The following is a 25,973-nucleotide window of genomic DNA, read 5'->3' as shown; positions in this document are numbered from 1 at the left end:
CATTTCTTCCCCATTCTAATGTTGGATCTGAACAACTGAACCTCTTGACCATTTCTGCATGTTTTTATGCATTCAGTTGCTGCAACTTGATTTACTGATTAGATATTTGCATTAACAAGCTGGTGTACAGGTGTACCTAATAAAGTGGCCACAGAGTGTCTGCACATGTGGATGTCCCTCTTCAGAAATGTCTATCTTTTTAAAAAAATTTTCTGTCCCTAGCTGCAGTTTTCAAGTAATTGCTGCCTTGACAACATAGGCTTGTGCTGTATCCAAGCATTCTCTCTGTTCTCTCCCTTCACTGCAGCTTAAAACTCTCTTGCTTTCTCTCTTTTCTAGTTCTAATGGAAGGTCTTTGACATGAAATAACAATTCCTCTCCTCACTGAAGCTGCTTCGCCTACTGAGTGCTTCTAACATTTACATGTTTTTGTTATGGATTTCCAAAATCTTCACTTCTTGCTCTAATTTATACCAGTTTTATACCAATTTTAGAACATAGAACAGTACAGTGAAGGAACAGGCCCTTTACTCCACAATGCTAGTAATTAAAAGCCTAACTACACAAATCCCTTCTGCCTACACAATGTCTATATCCCTCCAGTCTCTGGGCATTCATGTGCGTATCTAGAACATAAAGCATGCAGCAAGCCCTTCGGACCACGATGTTGTGCTGACCTTTTAGCCTACTCCAACATCAATCTAACCCTTCTCTCCCACATAGCCCTCCATTTTTCTTTCATCCATGTGCCAATCTAAGAGTCTCTTAAATATCCCTAATGTAGCTGATGTATCTGTATCCACCACCACCCCTGTCAGGGCATTCCACGCACCCAGCACTCCCGGTGTAAAAAGGAAACTTATCTTTGACATACCACCTCCCTATACTTTCCTCCAATCACTCAAAATTATGTCCTTTCGTATTAGCCATTTCTCCTTTGGGAAAAAGGCACTGGCTGTCCATTATATCTATATCATCTAATAGCCTTAAACACCTCTATCGTATTTGCCTCCAGGCACCCAGCACTCCCTGTGCTATAATAGTTTTATAATATGAGGTGAATTTCAGAAGTTCATCCTTTGGAAGTATATGAAAGAGAATGCAATGATTAGTAAACACCTTTTAATAGTTGTAGAAAAGACACAAGATACTCTAAATGCAGCACTCATTTTCTTTTTTAGAAGTAATCTTTGCTGACAGATTATGATCTCATTTAACATGCCCTGACCAGTTCCTTGTTGGCACTTCTTTAGCTAGTTTTTACTCTTCCGACTTGACCTGTTTTTATTTCCTCAGCAGTGTTTCAGTCCCAGTTTAGCAACCCACTAATCACAGCCACAGATTCAATTATTCCGGTTATATATACTGTGGTTGATGAACAGAAGATTCAACCCATTCAGGTGTAAGAAAAGTGCTAACCTTGAAGGTTAATATTAAAAGTATAACAAAGTAAATATTTTTAAAATAGTGGTAAATAAAAGCCTTCCAACACAAAGTCCATCTTCTACATTCAGCCCTCTCACTTCAAGAAGCACAATTTCAAATGTAAACATATCTATATCCATTAGGAGCAACAGACTAAATGTTGGAGGAACTCAGCAGGTATGCAGCATCTGTGGAATGACAGCAAAATAGACAGTTGACAGTTTGACATGAGACACTTCATCTGTCCAGATCTGCCTGGAAGGGTTTGACTCAAAACATCAATTGATCATTTCCCCGACTCACTGAATTCCTCCAGCATTTTGTCTGTTACTCAAAATTCCAATATCTGCTGCCTCTTTTGTCTCCTTTACAACTATTAATGGCGTTTACTAATCATTGCGTTCTCTGACACAAACTTCTGAAGAATGAGACTCTGTAATACTCCCCACACCATAAAACTATTACAACACACACTATCAAGCCTATAGGTCACAAGCCAGCTGTATCTGTGCCCTTTTCAATACAACCAACAAAGACACACTAAATTAAGAATTAGGGCACAACTTGTCAGCAAAACATTCCCTATAGAACAGGGGTTCCCAATCTGGGGTTCATAGACCCCTTGGTAAAATGGTAGGGGTCCTTGGCATAAAAAAGATTGGGAACCCCTGCTCTAGAAGAAGAAATGTGCAATAAAGCTGGAATAAATTGGGGTAAGAAATGAAGCTGCTGGAAAATCAAAACAAAAGCAGAAAATGACGGACACACTTAAGCAGGTCGAGTGGCCTCAGTGGCGGAGAGGAATAGATGTTTCAGATCAGAGACCTTTCATCCGAACCAAAAAATAAACATTTATATCGTGTAAAGTAAAACCAGAAAATGCTGGAAATACTTGGCATCTGTGGGAAGAGAAATCGAGTTAATACTTCTCGTCGAAAGCTTTTCATCAGCACTGGAAAGGAGAGAAAAGAAGCTCATTAAGCTTCAGTAGTTTAAAACCAGAGTGACTTTGGGGAAAAGCTGTAAGCAAGGTTATCTGGTCCATGAGCGAATGGAAGCAGTTGAATGAGAATATAGACAAAAGCAGATAGGTGTTGCAGAATGCAGGTCAGTCTGGCATGTCCTCAACTCCCAGAGAAAAAGAAAGGGGAGAAAAACAAGCTGAGCTAACGTGGATGGATTTATTTAGGTTCAGTTTTAGAGGACGAGTGATACAGGCAGAGAAGTCCAGTTAGCTGAATACATAGACTTTAATATTGAGTCCAGAAGGCTGCAATGTGACCACTTGGATAAAGAGGTTCTGTCCTTAAGCTTACATCGGGCCTCATTGTAACAGTGCCGGAGGTCACTGACTGAAAGGTCAGAACGTGGGATGGGGACCTCAGGTCAGGTTTGTCTCCATGGAGCAAGCACCGGTGCTCCACAAAGTGAAGATATAAGATGCTGGAACTTTGAGCAAAAACACTGCTGGAGGAATTCAGCAGGTCAATCTGATGTAGGGTTTCAACCTGAAACCTCGGATCTCCCTTACCCCCAACAGAAGATGTTCACTAGGTTTCTTCAGTGGAATATTTTGCACCATAAAGGGGGTCATCCAATCTGTGTTTGGTTTCTACAGTACAGAGGAGATCATACAGTGAACACTGAACGCAGTACATAAGATTCAAAGACATGTATGTGAATCACCGCTTCACCCAAACAGCTTGGGTTTCTGGTACATTTGAAGGAATGAAGTGAAAGTACAAATGTTGCATCACCTGCAGTTGAAAGGGAAAAGTGCCTTAAGTAGGGACAGGTTGATGGGAATGGAAGGGAGAACCACTGAGTCACAAAGAGAACAGTCCTTGTGAAACGTTGAAAGGGGAGAAGAGAGAAAGATGGTGGTGGAATCTCTGAAGTAGGTGGAAAACGCAAAGAATGATCTGTTGAGTGCAAAAGCTGGTGGGGTAGAAAGTGAGGACTGGGGGAACTCCATCCCTGTTTTGTCCCTGAGGAGAAAAAGTTGAGTGCAAAAGCATGGGGAATGGATTAGATGTGCTTTTTGTTTACAGTGGTAGAAAAAAATCAGGAAGGAAAACACCCCAGAGGCAGCTGTATGGAAAGCCTCATCTTTGGAGCAAATATGGCAGAGACAGAAGTCAAAGTCGAATTTATTATCATATGCACAGGTGCAATGTAAAACTTATTTGCACCAACATATTAGGCCTGTAGAATCACATAAGCAACATTCAAAATAAATAAATTATATATAAAATTTTACAAGAAAGAACTGATTTGAAAAAAAATCCATTTTAGTGCAAAGTGACCACAGTGATGCTAAACTGTAGTGATCAGGGTTTTGTTGGTTCGTTTAAGAACTGAATGGCTGAAGGAATGTAATTATTCTTGAACCTGATGGTGTAACACTTCAGAATTCTGTACCTCTTGTCTGATGGTAATTGTGAAAAGATGGCATGGCCCAGATGGTGGGCATCTCTGATGGTGAATGTTGCCTTCGTGAGGTAGCACCTCCTGTAGATACCATCAAGTGTGGGGAGGGATATACCTGTGATGTACTGTGCTGAGTCCACTTCTCTCTGCAGCTTCTTATGTTCCCATGTTCCGCACACTTGTATTGCCATAAACAGACAATGACGCAATCATTCAGGATACTTTCAGCAGAACATCTATAGAAGTTTGATAGCATGTTTGGTGAGAAACGGGACCGCCTTAACCTCCTGAAAAATATGCTGGCGTGCTTCCCTTATGATTGCATCTACATGTTGGGTCCATACGTCCATTCAATATTTTAATACCCAGGAATTTAAAGCTGCTGACTCTCTCCACTGCTGATCCCCAATGTTAATTGGTGTAAGTTCTTTCTTCTTCGCCTTCCTGGATTTAAAAATCTGTTCTTTATTTTTGCTAATATTAAGCAAGAGGTTGTTATTATGGCACCACTCAACCAGGTGTCCTGTCTCACTCTGGCAAGTTGACTCACTGCCACCTGTGATTCATCCAACAACAGTGGTGTCTTTGAATTTGAAGATGCATTGAAGCTGTGCTTAACCACACAGTCATGAGCGTAGAGCTAGGGTCTGGCACGCAGTGTTAAGGTGCATTTGTGTTAGTGCCAGGACGTCTTCTCGTCACCATTTGAAATTCTGCCAACAATAGTTATGTTATTGGTAAATTTATAGGTGGCATTTGAGCTATGCCTAGCCACACATTCGTGGGTGTAGAGAGAGTAGAGTAGTGCATCCTCGAGGTGTGCCAATGTTGACTGTCAGTGAGGTGGAAATGTTGTTACCAAATGTCAGTGATTGAGGTCTACCGATGAGGAAGTCGAGTATCCAGTTGCAGGAAATACAGAGGCCCAGGTCTTGAAGCTTGATGATGAGTTTGGGTGGGATGATTGTGTTGAACGCCAAGCTGTAGTTGATGAACAGCAGCCTGACTTATGAGTCTGTTGTCTAGATGATGTGTGGGCATGTGGCCAAGTGGTTAAGGCATTCGACTAGCGATCTGAAGGTCGTAAGTTTGAGCCCCAGCTGAGGCAGTGTGTTGTGTCCTTGAGCAAGGCACTTAATCACACATTGCTCTGCGGCAACACTGGTGCCAAGCTGTATGGGTCCTAATGCCCTTCCCTTGGACAACATTGGTGTCGTGGAGAGGGCAGACTTGCAGCATGGGCAACTGCTGGTCTTCCATACAACCTTGCCCAGGCCTGTGCCCTGGAGAGTGAAGACTTTCCAGGCGCAGGTCCATGGTCTCGCAAGACTAATGGATGTCTTTGTCTAGATGATCCAGAGCAGAGTGAAGGGCCAGAGAGATCACATCTGCTGTTGATCTCTTGTGACAGTAGACAAACTGGAGCAGATCCAGGTCATCTTTGAGGCAGGAGTTGATTCACGCCATAATCAACCTCTAAAAGCACTTCATTATGTAAGCACTAGAGGATAGTCGTCATTGAGACAGGTCACCACACTCTTTTTGCTGCTGATACAATAGGTGCCTTTTTCAAGCAGGTAGGTACCTCAGATCACAGAAGCAAAAGGTTGAATATATCCATAAACACTCCAGCCAGTTAGTACTTACTGATCTTTAGCACTCGACCAGGTACGCTATCTGGACCAGGTACCTTTGGTGGATTCACCCTCTTAAAGGATGCCTAAACGTCAGCTGCAGAGATTGAAATTACGGGGTCACCTGGAGATGTGGGGGCTTGTACAGGTGTGTCATGGTTCTCCCTGTCTCAGTGTACGTAAAAGCGTTGAACTCGTCCAGGAGCAATGGGTTGTTTTCACTTAGGTTAACTGATCTCACCTTGTAGGAAGTTACATTGTGCAAACCCTGCCACTGCTGTCGGGTGTCCGTTTATAATTCCAGTTTAGTCTGAAGTTGCCTCTCTGCACTTGCAGTGGCTTTCCAAAGACTGTACTTCAGTCTTTGTCTTTATTTAGAGAGAAGAAATATATCTTGGTAACTGGATTTACCAGTGTGGACGAGGGATAGAACAGTAGGCATTCCTGATGGTGGTACAGCAGTGGTGAAGTGTTAAACTGTTTGGTATTGCAGGTGATGTGTTGATAGTAGTTAGGTAGAGACTTCTTCAAGTTAGCTTGAAAATAGAGGCATGTTAGAACTAATTCTTTAATTTACTGTATGTTCTCACTCTCTAATCGCCCCTATTCACCTGTTGCCGGATAAACTTGTTTACAGTTTACCTCGGTTTTACCCTTTCAGTAACAAACACCCCCCCCATCTGTCCTGCAGCTGAACAAACTTGTTTTATCTTCAGCCCAGTTCTTACAAAAGGTCTTCACCCTGAATCGTTGACTCAATTCTTCTTCCCTCAGATGTGTCTGCACCTTAGGGTGATGAACCTGTGGAATTCATCACCACAGACAGCTGTGGAGGCCATTTAAAGCAGAAGTTGATTGGTCCTTGATTAGTCAGGGTGTCATGAGCTACGGGGAGAAGGCAAGAGAATGGGGGGGGGGGGGCGGTGAGAGGGACAATAAATCAACCTTGATGGCCCAAATGGCCTAATTCTGCTCCTATATTTTATAGTCTTATGGTCTTAGGACTATTTCCAGTATTTTCTGTTTTTATTTTAGGAATACGTCATTTGCAGTTTTTTTGTTTAAATTTTTGCTTACATCACCCAGGCTACGCAAAATGCTTTGCAGCCCATAAAGTGTATCTAAAGAGTCATCACTATTGTAATGTAAGATACGGGGTATCAATTTACTGGCAGCAATGACCTACAATTGACAACAAGATTATAGCCAGATTATCTGTGGTAATGATGTTGATTCGGACAAGGGTATTTATCACCATGGCCAGGAAAACAAGACATGAGAGGAAATGGGACCTTTTGGAGAGAGATGTGAAAGCTAGTACCTCTGGCATCACAGCATGCTCTCAGTGCTGCACTGAAGGATGACAGATTTAGTGGTCACATCTCTCAATAAAATTATACTTGTGCTAAGAAAATGCTTAGAAAATAAATTAAATCCTAACACAAATAATTTTACTATTGGCAGAATATTATAGTCAGATATCATAACGTCAGTATTTTTATCATCCAATTATCTCCATGTATTAGCGAATTCTTAATACCACTCCATGCAATTAGACATATAAGACTAAATGATTATAAAAGCTCAGACTAATTTGCCCACACATACAAAGGCAGATTCAATTAGTATAAGTAGTTCTTCATATTCCTTCATTTAAAGATGTACAATTGTACAATGACTATGAGGTTATGTTATAGGACTGGTTTTCCAGAGGCCTACACTAATGATCTGGAGACCTGTTTTCAAACCCCACCAGGGAAGCTAGTGGGTTTAAATTTTAAAAACTGGAATTAAAAAGATAGCGTTAGTAATGACAAAATTATTGGATGATCATAAAAAATGCATCTGATGCACAAGGGAAATAAGTCTGCAGTCATTATCCAGTCAGCTTATATGTGACTCCAGACCTGCAGCACTGATGTGATTTAGCAAGCAACTCAGATGTAACAAAAACACAATGAAACAGAAAAGTATATAAATGGATAGAGGCCAAGACTTTGAATTGATCAGGGGACCATATTCAGACATACCAAAGACACACCAAGCCCACCTGGCTCTATAAAGATTTCTTTGTTATTGTCCGAAATTCTGTATTGAATTGAATTGACTTTATTTCTTACATCTTTCACATACACGAGGAATAAAAATCTTTATGTTATGTCTTCGTCTAAATGTGCTATGTGCAATTTTATAGTAATTTGTAATAGGCAATAGACAACAGATGCAGGAGTAGGCCATTCGGCCCTTCGAGCCAGCACCGCCATTCACTGTGATCATGGCTGATCATCCACAATCAGTATCCAGTTCCTGCCTTATCCCCATAACCTTTGATTCCGCTATCTTTAAGAGCTCTATCCATCTCTTTTTTGAAAGCATCCAGAGACTTGGCCTCCACAGCCTTCTGGGGCAGAGCATTCCATATATCCACCACTCTCTGGGTGAAAAAGTTTTTCCTCAATTCCATTCTAAATGGCCTACCCCTAATTCTTAAACTGTTCTAAAATTCTTAAATAAATAGTATGTCCAACAGGACAGTCAATATACCATAGAAATACAATTGTATCAGCATGAATTAATCAGTCCGATGGCCTGGTGGAAGAAACTGTCCCAGAGCCCATTGGTCCTGGCTTTAATGCTGAGGTACTGTTTCCCAGATGGTAGCAGCAAGAACAGTTTGTGGTTTGGGTAACTCAGGTCCCCAATGATCCCTCAGGCCCTTTTTATGCACCTGTCACTGTTAATGTCCTCAATAGTGAGTACGTTCACATCTACAGATTAACTGGGCTGTCCGCACCACTCTTTGCAGAGTCCTGCAATTGAGGGAAGTACAGTTCCCATACCAGGCAGTGATGCAGCCAATCAGGATGCTGTCAATTGTGCCCCTATAGAAAGTCCTTAGGATTAGGGGACCCATACCAAACTTCTTCAACCATCTGAGGTGAAAGAGGCGCTGTTGTGCTTTTTTTTACCACACAGCCGGTATGTATAGGCCACGTGAGATCCTCAGTGATGCGTACGCCAAGGAATTTAAAGGTGTTCATCCTCTCAACCCCAGATCCACTGAAGCCAATAAGGGGTAGCCTGTCTCCATTCCTCCTGTGGTACACAACCAGCTCCTTTGTTTTTGTGACATTGAGGGAGAGGTTGTTTTCTTGACACCACTGCGTCAGGCTGATGACTTCTTCTCTCTAGGCTGCCTCGTTATTATTTGAGATAAGGCCAATCAATGTAGTATTGTCAGCAAATTTAATTTGCAGATTGCAGCTGTAATAATCCCATTACCAATTACCAAAGTTGTATCTCAGGTAATGATGAGTTTGAGTACAGAGGAAATTAAGAATCTGGTGGCATGGTGCGAAGACAATAACCTATCCCTCAACGTCAGCAAGATGAAGGAATTGATTGTTGACTTCAGAAGGAGTAGCGGACTGCACGACCCCATTTACATTGGTGGTGTGCAAGTGGAACAGGTCAAAAACTTTAAGTTCCTTGGGGTCAATATCACAAATGACCTGACTTGGTCCAACCAAGTAGAGTCCACTGCCAAGAAGGCCCACCAGCGCCTTTACTTCCTGAGAAAGCTAAAGAAATTTCGCCTGTCCCCTAAAACCCTCACTAATTTTTATAGATGCACCGTTGAAAGCATTCTTCTAGAGTGCATCACAACCTGGTATGGAAGTTGTCCTGTCCAAGACCGGAAGAAGCTGCAGAAGATCATGAACACAGCCCAGCACATCGCACAAACCAATCTTCCGTCCTTGGACTCACTTTACACTGCACACTGTCGGAGCAGTGCTGCCAGGATAATCAAGGACATGACCCACCCAGCCAACACACTTTTCGTCCCTCTTCCCTCTGGGAGAAGGCTCAGGAGCTTGAAGATTCGTATGGCCAGATTTGGGAACAGCTTCTTTCCAACTGTGATAAGACTGCTGAACGGATCCTGACCTGGATCTGGGCCGTATCCTCAGGAGGAGAAGATGGCAGTGCGCCTGCGTGTGCGCAGCTCTCCAGTGAAAAATGATATTGTATCTGTTAAGTGGGGCCGTGGACAATTCTTATTTGATGGAGAATGGACGTGAAAGCTCAGAGGAACACCTGGAGAAATTTCTGAAACGCCCGTTCGCTGCTGTTGTTACTGTGTGGTCGGGAACTTTCGGAGGGTAGGCCTCAAAATCCCCGGCCTTGCCCGCTTTTGGCGACCGAGAAGGAGGTCGAATCGTTCGGACAGAGATGGCACTCAGTACTCGGTGTCGGAGAGCTGATCAGAGCTCGAAGTTTTCGGATGACTCAGAGTCAGATTGTGATCGGCATGGCAGGGAGATTTTTTTCTTCCTTCTCCCGTCTGCGTGAGATGTGACATTTGAGAAACTTTGAACTTTACTGTGCTCACAGACTTCTTCATCAAGTTTACACTGTTTGTAACTCTATGTTATAATTATGTGGTTTTGTTAGTTTTTTCAGTCTTGGTTTGTCCTGTGTTTTATGATATCACACCGGAGGAAATATTTTATCATTTCTTAATGCATGCATTACTAAATGACAATAAAAGAGCACTACGTGTCTTCATAATCATAAATATCTGGATCTGCCTCTCAGTTTTTTTGCACTACCTTACTTTCCTTTTTACTATTTTCTATTTATGATTTATAATTTAAATTTTTACTATTTGCTATCGACTTGTACTCCAGGGAGTGCGAAGTGTAGAATCAAATATCGCTGTGATGATTGTATGCTCTAGTATCAATTGTTTGGCGACAATATAGTAAAGTAAAATATATTATCAAAGTGCGTATATGTCACCATATACCACCCTGAAGTTTATTTTCTTGCAGGCATTCCCAATAGAACAAAGAAGTACAAGAGAATCAATGAAAAACTACTCACAAAGACTAACAAATAAGCAATGTGGAAAAGAAGACAAACTGAGCAAATACAAAAAAAATACTGTACTACTAACAATAAATAAATTAGCTAATCCTCAACATTGACTCAATTAATAATTGTCTACAACACTGGAGATACAAGCTGCTGATGATGCTGGAATCTGAAGTAAAACCACCTGTACCAGGATCAGGTTGGAAACAGCAGATCAGGCAGCATCATGCCTTGCTAATGGTGTTTCTGGATGAATGATGGCTTGGTATGGCAACTGCTGTGCACGTGACCACAAGAAACTCATAACAGTATTGATGTGTAGTGTGACCTTGGGGTCCAAGTCCATAGCTCCCTGAAGGTGACTGCACATGTTGATAGGGCAGTAAAGAAGGCTTGCGACATGCGTGCCTGTTTTAGTTGAGCCATTGAGTTCAAGAGTCAGGAAGTTATGTTCATAAATGCAAGAGACGCTAGAGATGCTAGAAAATTCAGAGTGTAATGTATGGATCTATTTCTTTTAGAGCAATGAACCCCCCTCCACCCCTTAGTACTACATATTGATCTGTTGCCCGCACATGTGTTGTTGTCTATGAATGCTGACTGTTTTTTTCTCTCTCTCTCTCTCGGTGCAAAGTGAATACACCAGTTAAAGCCATCTCTCGCGCTTTCATTTAATCAATATGAAGTTGTGCACAGACACAACAAATTGGTGAAAAGTACAAACCTAAATGTCAGAAAATATCACAAACTACACCGGCAGCTACGGAACAAAGCAACGAGATTTAAACTGCACCAAGAAAGCCATCACGGACACTAACAAAGGCGTGAGTACAACGCATAGTACACACTGAAAGACATGCTGAATTTAAAGTGAAAATAAAGTAGAGAGGGCTTCACCCGGGAAAGTTGACAAATTTGATAAAACTAATTAAGGCTGGGAAGTCAAATATCGAGAGTATGGAACTGTATCGTAACTCAAACAACATGGAGGAACAAAACAATGTTTCTACACTTCTTGGCTTAATGGGTGCAAAAACGTACAGTCTCTTACACGACCTATTAACCCCAGAAAAGACAGCAAATAAGACGTTCGATGAAATTGTTACAATTTTATAAAATCTCTTGAACTCTAAACCACTGGTAATAGCTGAGATATTTAGATTTTACAAAAGGAATCAGTCAAATGATGAAAGCATTTCTGAATACATTGCAGAACTGCGCAAACTTTACGAATACTGTGACTTTAGAGATGGACATTAAGGGACAGCCATGTGGTATGCATAGTTAAAGCACTCAAAAGAGGCTACTATCCGAAAGAGTCCTAAACTTAGTATGAGCATTGACCATTGCAATATTGTTAGAGATTGTAGCAAAGGATGCCGCAAAATTAAATAGAGCAGGGGTCGGCAACCTTCTTGTCTCTGTGGGCCAGATCGCGTATTAATGAGCAGATGGTGGGCCAGCTAAATACCATGAAATATGGGAATTATCCATTTAGATACATCTAGTTATATTTTTCCTCAAATTAATGAATAATGCATGCTAGAAAATCATTTGTGCTTAAGGTGGCCTACCCCTGATATAGAGAGAGAGTGCAAGGCAGACAAAAAGCACAACCATGTGAAAAGTCTCTAACACAAAACTAAGCAAATGCATAAAGTTACCAAATGTAAAGCAGAATCAGACAACATAGAGTCTGACAAAGATGAACTGTCATGCCTAGAACTGCTGTGTATAACTGAAGCAGGTCATAAAGTCATCTGGATCACAATAGACGTGTCCGGTGTAAAACTGAAAATGGAGATGAATACAGTGTCAGCTTTGTTCTGAATTCCAGATGCTGACTACAACAGACTGTTTTCTAAGATCCAATTAGAGAAGACCTCAGTGATGCTAAAGACTTACGCAGATGAAAAAGTGCCTTCCAAAGGAAAACTGAAAGTAAATGTGATGTGTGGAGGCCAAACACAACAGTTAGAGCTTTATGCATTGAAAAGTGGAGGGCCAGCACTTTTCAGACATGAGTGGTTGAGAAAAATCCAACTGTACTGGCACTCAATCAAAGCTCTCAGCGAGGCATCAACACGCAATGGCAGCCCAAGTGGTAGCACTAACCAGAGACTGGAAAAGCTACTTAATGCTAACGAGAAGGTGTTTGAGAAGGGAATTGGTAAACTTAAAGGGATGAAGGCCAGAATTGAACTGGATGAAACAGCAACACCAAGATTCCATAAAGCGGATTCAGTGCCTTACACACTACATCCTAAAGTGGATGCTGAACTGCAGAGCTTGGAGGCATCTGGAACTCTCTCCAAGGTTGAGTGGGGTGATTGGGCCATGCCCATTGTCCCAGTGATCGAGGAAGGGAAGGCTGAAGCTGTTCACATTTGTGGGTATTTCAGAGTGAGCATAAACCCTGTGCTGCATACTGCGCAGTGTCCCCAGCCACGAACAGAAGACATTTTTGCATCTTTGAGATTTTCAAAGATTGACTTGTCACAAGCCTATCTGAAAATGGAGATTGAGGAGTCAAGCAGGAAGTCCTCACAAACAACACTCATAAGGGACTGTTCCAGTATAATCGTCTCGTCTTCGGCATCACATCAGCTCTAGCAATTTGGCAAAGAGCAATCAATCAAGTGCTCCAGGATACACCAGGAATCTTGTAACCACAATGTTATCTTGATGACATCATTGTGACTGGCAAAAAAGATGAAGAGCGCCTCCAGAACATTATAAAGTGCTTACCAGGCTGAGTGAGTGTCGTCTGCGTGCAAAGAGAGAGGGAAATGTGATTTTTTTAAAGAATGAAATCTCATATTGTGGACATATCACTGACAAGCATGGCTTACCTAAGTCACAAGAGAAGAATGAAGCAGTGCTACAGGCACCCAAACCGGAAAATGTGTCGCAACTCTGGTCATACTTGGGCCTTGTAAACTACTACCACTGATTTCTCCCAAATATTGCTACAGTGCTGCATCCATTGAATACACTGCTACAGACAGGAGCAAAGTGGGAATGGCCTGAAAGATATGAAAAAGCATTCAAGAAAACAAAGAGACTAATAATATCCAACAAACTGCTCACCTACTATGACCCATCAGACTGGTGTGCGATGTGTCCCCTTATGGCAGTGGAGCTGTTTTGTCACATATTCTTAAAGATAGATCTGATTGCCTTTGCTTTAAGATCACTGAGGAGCACAGATCGCTACTATGCACAGATCGACTGAGAGGCCCTTGGTCTAGTATGGGGAAAAAAGAAATTCTGCCACTTCCTTTAGAGACAAAAATTCACACTAGTGACAGATCACCAGCCCCGTGTGACAATTTTCAATCCCAGGAAGGGAATTCCAGTGATGACTGCGACCTGGTTACAACATTGGCACTGTTCCTAGGAGCCCACTCTTATGACATAGAGTTTAAGGATACCAAGCAACACTGATGACTTGTCACGTCTTCCACTATTGGCAACTGAAGAAGAAAAGTCTTCATACTGTGACCCAGCAGAAGTGTTCCACACCGCATCGGTGGACCAGTTGCCGGCAACAAATTTCGAAATACAAAGGGAAACAAGGAATGATCTGACATTGCCAAAAGTCTATGACATCACCATGCAAGAATGGCCAACTCATGGAAACCCCGTGTTTCCAGAGTTCTTAGCGAGATGAGACCAACTGTCGGTATGCCAAAGAACGCTGATGTGTGCTTCTCATGTTGTGATTCCCTCTAAACTGAACACCAGAGTGGTTGAAGGACACCTAAGTTCAGTCAAAATGAAGAGTCTCTCCTGGAGCTACATGTGGTGGCCGGGAATAGATAAACAGATTGAAAACTTGGCCAAAAGCTGTTCGGGATGCCAAAAAGTTCAAAATGCACCTCCACAGGCACCATTACATCTGTGGGAGTGGCTGTTATCACCGTGGCAAAGAGTACATGTTGATTTTGCTGGGCCATTCATGGACTCCATGTTTTTGATCGTTGTGGATGCTCATTTGAAGTGACCGGAGGTTATCCTAATGAAGTCAACCACACCAACAAAAATTGTCTATGCTCTGAGGACTATCTTCACAGAAACAGCTTACCTGAATAAATTGTGACTGACAACCGACCACACTACATGTCAGAAGAATTCCGACCCTTCATGAAGAAAAATGGCATCAGATATTTCAAGTCAGCTCCTCACCACCCAGCAATGAATGGGTTAGCTAAAAGGTTTATCCAAACCTTCAAGAAGTCTATTAAAATGATGGACAGGGAGAACATTTTTCTACAGCACAAGGTGGACCACTTCCTTTTATTGAATCAGAACTCTGTTCATGCGACAACAAATCAAACATCTGCAATGTTGTTCATGAACAGGAATCTGAGATCTTGCACAGACCTCCTGAAATCAGACCTCTGGAGGGAAGTAGAGAATAAACAGTTCAGCCAGTTGCCAAGTGAAACAGCAAGGAGCTTCGAGACAGGAGGTTCTAGAGCATGATTGCCGAGAAGACAAGTGGATACCTGGTAGGATAGTTACAAGAACTGGACCACTGATGTACACAGTGGATGTTGCAGACCAGACATGGAGACATCATGTGGACCAGATACTGGATGCTCAACCCAAGAACACACCTGAGTTGACTGAATCCAACAGGGCGGACACATTGCAGTCACCAGACTTGCCTCTCAGTGATGATCATGTCACTGACAGCAATGTGACACAGAAACCAAGAATGTGTCTTAGACAAGACACCTACCAAACCTGATGCCACTCCACAGGTCCAGAGGCTCTATCCTGAAAGGAACAGAGTGCCACCCAATAGACTGAATCTTTAGAACAGTGAAGTTAGTTATGGATTGTTATTGTGAAAACATGTTTATCTGGAATATGGGTCTATGAAAGGGAAACTGAATGTTTTGCACATACACAGTTTTAAGTTGCATTAATCTAAAGGGGGAGAAGTGTAATGTATGGATCTATTTCTTTTAGAGCAATGACCTCCCCCTTGGCACAACGTATTGGTCTGTTGTCTACGCATGCACATTGCTCTCTCTCTTGCTGTAATGTGAATACACCAGTTAAAAGCACCTCATGCGTGCGTGCTTTTATTTAATTGATATGTAGTTGTGCACAGACACAACACAGAGTAACACACACAAAATGCTGGTGGAACTCAGCAGGTCAGGCAGCATCTATGGAAAGGAATAAAGAGTCAACTTTACAGACCAAGACCCTTCCTTGGGACAGATGAAGGGTCTTGGCTAGGAAGTTATTTTGCATATTTATAAAACTCTTATTCACCTCTGTCTAGAATATTGTACTCAGTTCTGGTCACCACATTCTGAGAAGGATGTGGAGGCTTTGGAGAGGATGCAGAAGAGGTTTATCAGCATGCTGCCTGGACTGGAGGGCAAGCACTATGAGGAGATGTTGGACAAACTTGGGTTGTTTTCTTTGGAGTAACAGAGGGTGAGAGGAGACCTAATATAATTTTATAAGATTATAAGAAGCATAGAGTATAGACAGCTGGTATCTTTCTCCCTAGGGTCAAAATGTCTAAAACCCTAGTCCTGACGAAGAGTCTCGACCCGAAATGTCAACTGTACTTCTTCCTATAGATGTTGCCTGGCCTGCTGCGTTCCACCAGCATTTTGTGTGTGTGGCATGCATTTAATGTTAGCGAGTATAAGTTCAAAGGAGATGGATGGACAGGTTGTTTTACACAGAGAGTGGCGTGTGCCTGGAATGCTCTGCTAGGGATGGTACTAGAAGCAAAGTACGATAGAGGCACTTAAGAGGCTCTTCGATAGGCTCGTGACTATGAAGAGAATGGAAGATATAGAGCTGTACAGGGATTAGTTTAGTCGAGTTTAATTTATAGTCAATCAGTTTGGCACAACATTGTGGGCTACCAGGCCTGTCCCTGTGCTGTGCTGTACTGTTCAATGTTTTAGAGGCCACCATCATAAGTGTCATGAAGTACAAGGTGTACATTTAACAGAATTTGAATAACAAACATGCACTTTGAATTTTAGGGTAAACGACGAGAGGTTGGCAGAGACACAAGAGACTATCAATGCTGGAATGTGGAGCTGTACACATGGCACTGGAGGAACTCATTGTGCCAGACAGCATCTGTGGAGTGAAATGGAGAAGACTTTTCATCCCGAAATGCAGGCTGACCATTTTTCTCCATAGATGCTGCCTGGCTCACTGAATTCCTCCAGCTTCTTGTGTGTGGAATGAGATTAACCACATTGAGCAGAGCAAGGTGCACATATTCAGGCATGAAATTAAAAACTCCTTTTTATTCATAACTTCAATTCAAATCATAATGGTGAGAAATTTTTGGAATAATTCAGGACTAACAATCATGTACCTCATGTTATAGAAAAATTTAACTTAAGTCACAATCCCATAATAACACAGAGCGAAAATACATGATATTTTTAATCTACCCTGAATTTGGCCCTATGATTTAACCTCACTGATCCAAATTTGGTTTTATTTAAATATTGTACATTTTCATTCATTGTCATCTGTGTATTAAATAATGCTTAGAGAAATCTAAAAAAAACAAATGAGATGAAGTGTTATAAAGTAGAAACTATTTGAAACATGCCCTTACCACATTGGATTTTGCTTCCAGAAAAGCCAGTTTCCATGCCCTGCCACACACAAAATAAAACAGATAGTTCAATGATTTGGTTTTAGAATTTTTTCTATACAATGTCAAGAAAATTCACAGAAACCTTATATCCATCCAATGATTATTAGGGGAAAAATAAGTTCAATTTCTGAACTGCAAGATAGTTGAGTTAGATTGATTACATAAATGATCTCACTTGATATTCTTGTTAATGTATCAAATTTCAGTCCATTTACAAGCAATCTGAAGTTTAGTTTGGGACTGTCTCTTTCTCATCTAGTGAAGAATAGACATGGAGATGGCAGATGCATTTTTACCTGTCTGTGTTACTGGACCCATTTACCAATTTTGGCTCAGGGTCAGATTCTGGACAAAAGGCAAGCAGACAGAAACACTCCAGCAGCTCAGCAGGATCTATCTCCATGTCACTTTACCATCTTCAGAAGGCATGATCAAGGTGTTGCTTTTGATGTTAAAATAATAGGATGCACAATTAATAGTAGAAGGGAAATGCAGAAGAGATCTCAAGGGGTAAAGATGACCATACAGTAGATTTTGTTGTTAATGCAGCAGCTAATGCTGACGCCTCACAGTCCCAAGCACTCAGGTTCAAGTGCTGTACATTAATGCATGGGATTTGCCAGTTTCCGTCTACAATTCCAGAGATGTGCTTGCAGGTTAATTCAGGAATCTAATTTACCTCTTAGTAAATTGCAAACCAAGGAAAGGGGAATTGTCAGACAAGTGAGAGAGAATAAGATGTAGTGGTAGAGAGGAATAAGGAGAATGGGATTTCAATGCTGGGAGTTAGCATGGACCTGATGGGCCAAACTATCTCCTTCTGTGGCATGATACTCTATATCAGCTGTGCAATAAATACCAATGCAAGTGGAGGTGTTTTGACTGTTCTGATCTTCCAGCTGACTGAACATCAAATTACAGGTGAATTTCTGAGAACCAATACGCTGAGGCACGCTGACGACCGGCTGCGACATTCATCTTGCAAACTGTGAGCATTAGCGGCACTTTTGGAGAGATCACGCAGAATCTGTTATCCTGCATCACACATGCAACATTTCAAACTGCCGAAATATAACAGGTCTATTCAGATCTTAGAGCACGAAGATTTAGGCAGCGGGGGGGGGCGGGGTGGGTGAGGGCACAGAAGCATAGTGGTTAGTGTGACACTATTACAGCGCCAGCGACCCTGGTTCGATTCCCGCCGCGGTCTGTATGTTCTCCCCAGGTGGGTTTCCACTGGAAGTTCCCGTTTATTCCCACATTCCAAAGACATATGGGTTAGTAGGTTAATGGTCACGTGGATGGAATTGGGTGGTGCAGGCCTGCTGGGCTGGAAGGTCCCGTTACTAGGCTATATCTATAAATAACAAAATAATCTGAAGCATTTCCTAGTACGATCTTCCCTGGCATTTGTAAAGTCAAAGGCAACAGAGTGGATACTGAACAGGATTGTGATTCTTTGTGCTTTCATGTTGCCAAATAAAAAGACTCTCAATAGAAAAATAATCCATAATGCTAACAGGAACACCATATAAATGAATAGAAAGTAGATTTATTTCTAAGTTAGCTTTACAACCGATGATGCAAATTGTGGAACTCACTGGTGTAGTTCATTTGGAACTCAGAAATCCAAGTAGCCTGCGACAGTCCCAAAAATTGGCTCTGTGTTCTGTAACATGTCACATGTAGATCATAAGACCATAAGACATGGGAGCAGAATTCAGCCATTCAACCCATCAAGTCTGCTCTGCCACTTCATCATGGCTGATCCATTTCTCTCTCAACCCCATTCTAGTGCCTTCTCCCCATAACCTTTCACACCCTGACTCATCAAGAACCTACCAACTTCTGCCTTAAATGCACCCAAAGACTTGGCCTCCACAGCCGCCTGCGACAACAAATTCCACAGATTCCCCGTGCTCTAGCTAAAGAAATTCCTCCTCATCTCCATTCTAAATAGATATCCCTCTATTCTCAGACTGTGTCACCTGGTCTTAGACTCCCCCACCCCCATCCCCACAGGAAACGTCCTCTCCACATTCACTCTATCTAGGCCTTTCAATGTTCAATAGATTATAATGAGATCCACCCTTCATTCTTCTAAATTCCAGTGAGTAAAGGCCCGGAGCCATCAATTGCTCTTCATACGATAAGCCTTTCATTCTTGTTTTTATATTCTAGTCCTTTCAAAATGAATGCAAACATTGTACTTGCCTTCCTCACCACAGACTCAACTTGCAAATTAACCTTTAGAGAATCCTGCATGATGGCTCACAAATCCTTTGCACCACAGGTTTTTCAATTTTCTCCCCAATTAAAAAATAGTCTATGCATGACCATACGCTTCCCGACACTGTATTCCATTTCCCACTTCTTTGCACATTCCCCTAATCTGAGCAAGTCCTTCTGCAGCCACCCTGCTTCCTGAACACTACCTGAGCCTCCACCTATCTTTATATTGTCCGCAAACTTGGCCACAAATGCTGTCATCCAAATCACTAACATACAACATGAAAAGAACAGGACCCAACACTGAACCCTGGAGAACACCACCAATCATCCACAACTAATCAGAAAAGGCTCCCATTATTCCTACTCATTGCCTCTTCCCAATCAGCCAATGCCTTATCCATGCTAGTATCTTCCCTGCAATACCACGGGCTCTTATCTTGTTGATCAGCCTTATGTGCAGTACCTTGTCAAAGACCTTCTGAAAATCCAAGTACACAACATCCACTGATTCTCCTTTGTCCACACTGCTTGTTATTTCCTCAAAGAATTCTAACAGATATGTCAGGCAAGGTTTTCCCTTAAAAAAACCATGCTGACTTTAGCCTGTATAACCATGCGCCTCCTAATACTCTGAAGCCATATCCTTAACAATTGACTCCAACATCTTCTGAGCCACTGAAGTCAGGCTAACTGTCTTATAATTTCTTTTCTTCTGCCTTCTTGAAGAGTGGAGTGACTTTGCAATTTTTCAGTCCTCCAGTACCATTCCAGAACCTAGTGACTCTTGAAAGATCATTACTACTGCCTCCACCGTCTCTTTAGCTATCTCCATCAGAGCCCTGGGGTGTTGTCCATCTGGTCCATGTGACTTATCTGCCTTCAGACCTTTCAGTTTCCTATGCACCTCCTCCCTAGTATTAGCAACTACACTCACTTCTGTCCCCTAACATTTTTGAATGTCTGGCATACTTCTAGTGTCTTCCACAGTGAAGACTGATGCAAAATACTTATTCAGTTCATCCACCATTTCCTTATCCCCCATTGTTAACTCTCCAATGTCATTTTCCAATAGTCCAATATCTAGTCTCACCTCTCTTTTACTGTTTATATATCTGAAAAAACTTTTGGTATCCTCTTTGATATTGTTGGCTAGCTTTCCTTCATATTTCATCTTCCCCCATTATGGCTTTTTGAGTTGCCTTCTGTTGTTTTTTTAAATAGTTTTCCAATCCTTTAACTTCCCACTAACTTTCGCTGTATTATCTTCCCTCTCTTTTGCTTTTATGTTGGCTTTGACTTCTCTGGTCAGCCATGGTTGTGTCATCTAGCCTTCAGAATACTTCTTCTTTGGGATGTATCTATCCTGCGTCTTCTGAGTTGCTTTCAGAAACTCCAGCCATTGCTGCTCTGCTGTCATCCTTTCTAGTGTCCCCTTCCAACCAATTTAGACCAGATCCTCTCTCATGTCTCTGCATTTCCCTTTATACCACTGTAATACTGACACATCTGACTTTTGCTTCTCCCTCTCAAATTGCACAGTGAATTCTAACATATTATGATCAATGCCTCCTAAGGGTTCCTTTACCTTAAGCTCCCTAATCAAATCCAGTTCATTACACAGCATCCAATCTAGAATAGCTGATACTTTGGTGGGCTCAACCACAGGCTGCTCTAAAAAGCAATTTTGTAGGCAGTCTACAAATTTTCTCTTTTGGGATCCAGCCACAACCTGATTTCCCAATCTTTCTGTGGATTGAAATCCCCCATCTAACATAGCTCTTTTGACAAGCCTTTTCTATCTCCCGTTGTAATTTGTAGCCCACATCCTGGCTACTGTTCAGAGGCCTGTATATAACTCCCATCGGGGTCTTTTTACACTTGCAGTTTCTTAACTCTACCCACAAGGGTTCTACATCTTCTGATCCTACGCCACCTCTTTCTACATGTCATCTTCACACTCCTTAATCCACAGTGAAAGTAGGTAATCCCTGTTTCTGATAGGAAGTACACACTTTACATCTCACTTTAATATTTGACCTCAGAATCAGGTTTAATATCACTGGTATATATAATGTCATTTGTTTTTATGCAGCCGCAGTACATTGCAATCCATACACAAGATGCTGTAATTGCAGTAACTATATATATATTTAAAAGTTAAGTTAAATATATAGTGCAAAAAGAGAAAAACAGTAGTAGTGTTCATGTGCTCAGTGCCATTCAGGAATCTGATGGCAGAGGAGAAGAAGCTATTCCTGAACCATTGAATGTGTGCATTCAGGCTCCTGTCTGTCTTTCCTGATCGTAGCAATGAGAAGAGGGCATGTCATGGGTGGTGGGGTTCCTTAATGATGGATGCTGCCTTTTTGAGGCATCACTCCTTGAAGCTATCCTAGATGCTGAGCATCCTGATCTGTTTGTTATTGAAAGCCAGGGAAACCTGGGACCTTGTAATGAAAGGGAAAAGTGTGAAAATTAGTCCTAATCTGAATATAGATTACAGGCCTATGCTCCCTTACTACCTCCAGCTCCTAGAAACTTCTGATGGATCTTCAAATTTAAAGAAGCAAAAAAAAAATCTGCAATGAGTTAAAATTAGCTTTGTGAAAGGAATTTCACTGAAGGATATTCAAAAGGAATGTACAGAGCATCAGGCGTTAGACTGGAGGGAAGTCAACGAGTAACTGAATAAGTAGCTATCGCTTTACCCTGGAACCCTGGAATTTTTTTTGTATTTACATAGTTTGTCTTCTTTTGCACATTGATTGTCCATCATTTTTGTGCAGTTTTCAATGATTCTATTGAATTTCTTTGTGTCTACTGTTAATGCCAACAAGAGAATGAACCTCAGGGTAGTATATGTACTTTGATAATAAATTTACTTCAGACTTTGAACTTGAAAAACCCAAGGTTTCACCGCAATGTTTACAGAATTAGTAATGGACAGAGCTGCACACTTTGACACATGTTTATACATGTGAAGATACAATACAGCAGATTTCCTTTTTCTTATTATTGAAAGGCTACAGTGAGTAAGTGGCAAACAACCCTGGTCTCACACAAGGCGCAGACATAGCTGGTCACCATGGGGATGAGAAGTTGAATAGTTGCTGGTGTGAGAATGTATTGGAGTTTCATATTCTGAGGAGATGTAACTTCTAATCAACAGCCACAAGCTGGCCCCGAGTCTATTTTGCTCATGGCTCCTCAGTACATTTAAACACCAATTGCTACAGGGTCCAGGGGAGCAAGAGAGCTTGCCCTGCTTCAGTCCTCAAAGGACATAGCTTTGGATCAAAGCCAATGAGACAAGTGGCCCCTGCCAGTAGAGACAGATCAGCTGCTGGAAGCTCGCCCAAAGAATAACTCTAGGTCCCAAATTTAACTATTTCTAGATGCAGACACTGTAAAGTGATCACAGGGTTTAACAGTTTTACAAATGTTTACACTTGTCAAGATACAGTTAACCAGCTTTTATTCTTCTTGTGCTTGAAGGGCAAGTAGGTAAGTTGCTACATTACCAGACTCACAATCTTGATCTCTTTAAGGTAGGTCAGAAATACCCAGTCAGAATGGTTTGGGTTGTTACTGGTGAAGGTGTGGCATAACCTCATGTAGAATTTGGGCTTTATGTAAGGAGTAGCATTATATCATCTAAGTTTAGGAAGAAAATGACATTCTTTTTCTTTTCTTCCTAAAATTAAAGCTACTCCAAATATAAAGCCCAAATTCCTTGAGGGGTTCTCTAACAGAAATCTCAAAAGGAAAAGAATTGAAGGGAGGGGGAAAACACTATGGACCTTCTCACATGACAGTTTCAGGAAGAAAAATATTTTGTTCTTGTGTGGAATCTCTCAAGTTTATTTAATTTGGTTCAATTTTTTTTGATCAGACAGCAGTGGTCTGTTAAGTTGGCTCGTTAGTTAATTGCACAGTGTGAATTAGGACTAATACGATCTGGGAGAATTAATGGGAATGTGGGGTGAATGAAATGGAGTTGGTATCAATGGGTGCTTGATACACTGACACAGTAGGCTGAAGGGTCTGTTTCTGTACAGCATGACTCCAGGAGGTTGCAAATATGGCCTTAATCCCCCCTCGCCCATGAATTATTTCTTCAATTTCCTATTGATATTATTGTCCAGAGAACAAAGCTGAACCTGGCTTCTTCTCAGAACTCTTACTACATGGGCCTTTCTGAGTAAATTGGGAATAACAGTGGAAGAACAGATGCTGAGCCATCAAATGCAAGAGCCATGTGCTGGATCCTTCTTACATGTCTCTGAACCACGTTATTGTCAAGCATCAACAGAGACCATAAGCCCATAACATCGGAGCTGAATTACTGTAGGTCATTTGGTCCATTGAGTCTGCTCTGCCATTCAATTTTGGCTGATTTATTTTCTCTTTCAAACCCCATTCTCCTGCCTTCTTCCTGGAGCCTTTGACACCCTTACTAAACAAGAACCTATCAACCTCCATTTTTAATATACCAATGAATTAGGCTCCACAGCTGTCTTTAGCAATGAATTCCACAGATTCACCATCCTCTGGCTAATGAAATTCCTCCTTATTTCTGTTCTAAAGGGAGGTCCTTGTATTCTAAGGCTGTGCCCTCTGGTCCCAAACTCCCTCACTGTTGGAAACATTCTCTCCACGTCCACTCTATCTAGTCCTTTCAATATCCAATTAGATTTCAACGAGATTCTCCCCCTCCCCTCATTTAAAGATTATAATCCCGTTTTAAGAAACAGGTGAAGTATAAGAAGCTCAGAACTTCCTCCAAGATATCCCTGTGGTACTGACATGGTTTTGATTCAATGCCAGCAAACAGCAGGAGGGAAGAATGGCCCAACAATTATTGCTGCTGCTGCAACGCTTCAGTGATTTGAGTTCAATCCTGACAGAGGGAGCTGTCTATGTGGAGTTTGCATGTTCTCCCTTTGACCTCCTGGAGTTGCCCTGAGTGCTCTGGGTTTCTACTAAGGTCCCAAAAAATGTGCTAATTGGTGGGATAATTGACCACTGCAGGTCAATTCTCGTGCACGTGTTTGCAGGAGAATATGGGAAGTCAATGATAACATGTTAGAGAGATTGGATTAGAGGGAAGTAAATGGGTAACAGGACCGATGGAGATGCTCTGAGAGCTGCATAGACTCAATGGGCAGAATGGCCTCCTTTTATGTCATGAGACGAGAACATGGAGATAAATCTAATTAACTTCAGAGTATCTGAATCGTTTCATCATATTTTTTAACAAATACGCGGAAAAGATTCTGTACCTACTAAAGTGACCATATTTGTGGTCTTCTGTTGCTGTAGCCCATCCACTTCGAGGTTTGATGTGTTGTGTGTTCAAAGACGCTCTTCTGCACAATACTGTTGTAACGCATGGTTATTTGAGTTAGTCGCCTTCCTGCCAGCCTGAACCAGTCCGGCTATTCTCCTCTGACCTCCCTCATTAAACAAAGCACTTTCACCCACAAACTGCTGCTCACTGGATTTTTTTTGTTTTTCACACCATTCTGGCACCAGCAATCATTTCACGGCCAAAGTCACTTAGATCATATTTCTTCCCCATTTTGATGTTTGTTCTAAACAACAACTGAACCTCTTGACCATGTCTGCATGCTTTTATGCATTGAGTCTCTGCCACATGATTGGCTGATTAAATATTTGCATTAACAAGTTGGAGTGCAGGTGTGCCTAATAAAGTGGCCGCTGAGGGCTCAGTGCAATCATGACAATCTTATTACCCCACCTAGAGTTTTGAGTTGTGTTATAAGGATATAAATATCTGTCATTTCATGTTTGGTAATTCTTGAAACACAGCCAGTACCTGCAGCACAGAATGATACAGCTACATGTAACAGGAAATTAAATGAGCACTGCAATTCCTTGGTGAGTTTTCACATGACTAGGGACCTCATCATCTCGAAAGCACACACAGTGCAACGCATATCTCGCACAATATAACACTAAGCTAATTACAAGAATAATAAAACAAATCTCCAACAGAAAAGAATTAAAGGGTGGAGATAAAACACTGTGACTCTCCTCACATGAAGATGTCAGGGCAAAAAATATATTTTGTTCTGTCATCGGATTCTTAAGGTTCAATCTTTTGACCTAACGGCAGTGATCTGTTAATTTTTTAAAATAACTGCTTCATGTTTTGTTACTGAACCACATTTAACACTCAAGCTGCAGGGAATTCAACAGAGATATATCACTTCCACAAGCTGTGAGAATTTAAAAATACTCCTGTAATAATAGGTTGCAATTTTTGCAAGGTGAGTTCCAAGGTATGCTGAATGTCAATGTCAAACCAATCAGCAGTTTTAACATGCATCTGAAAATAAGAATCATCTTTCTAGTATAATGCATAGGAAAAGGATTCTATTACTCCAGTCTAATAAAATGTATACTTCAATATAGAATAAAATATTAGGAGACTGATTCATCTGTGTAAATAAAGTCAGTGCACACTCTAAAGGGACAAAGATACAATGGCATTGTAGTTTAGTTATATGGATACAAAAAGTTCAAAGACAAGGTAAACTTATTATCAAAGGACATATATATCACCATATATTACCTTGAGATAAATTTTCTTGCAGGCATTTGCAGGGAAATAAAGAAATACAATAGAATTTTTGAAAAACTATGCATAAATAAAGACTGCCAATCAATGTGTAAAAGAAGACAAATTG

The 25,973-nt window shown here is 41.4% G+C and overlaps 1 protein-coding gene across 1 annotated transcript in view; it reads right to left on the bottom strand.

Annotated features, from left to right (window-relative positions):
- The window catches only part of plekhb1 (pleckstrin homology domain containing B1), a 186,903-nt gene that overhangs the window by 61,683 nt on the left and 99,247 nt on the right, over window positions 1-25,973 (bottom strand). Inside the window, exon 4 of the mRNA XM_063054912.1 lies at window positions 16,987-17,026. Coding sequence (XP_062910982.1) covers window positions 16,987-17,026 — 40 coding nt within the window. The remainder of the gene's footprint in view (window positions 1-16,986; window positions 17,027-25,973) is intronic.

Source organism: Mobula hypostoma, chromosome 7 (genome assembly GCF_963921235.1).
Source record: "Mobula hypostoma chromosome 7, sMobHyp1.1, whole genome shotgun sequence".
Classification (NCBI taxonomy): Eukaryota; Metazoa; Chordata; class Chondrichthyes; order Myliobatiformes; family Myliobatidae; genus Mobula; species Mobula hypostoma.
This window is presented reverse-complemented; position numbering and strand designations above follow the sequence as displayed.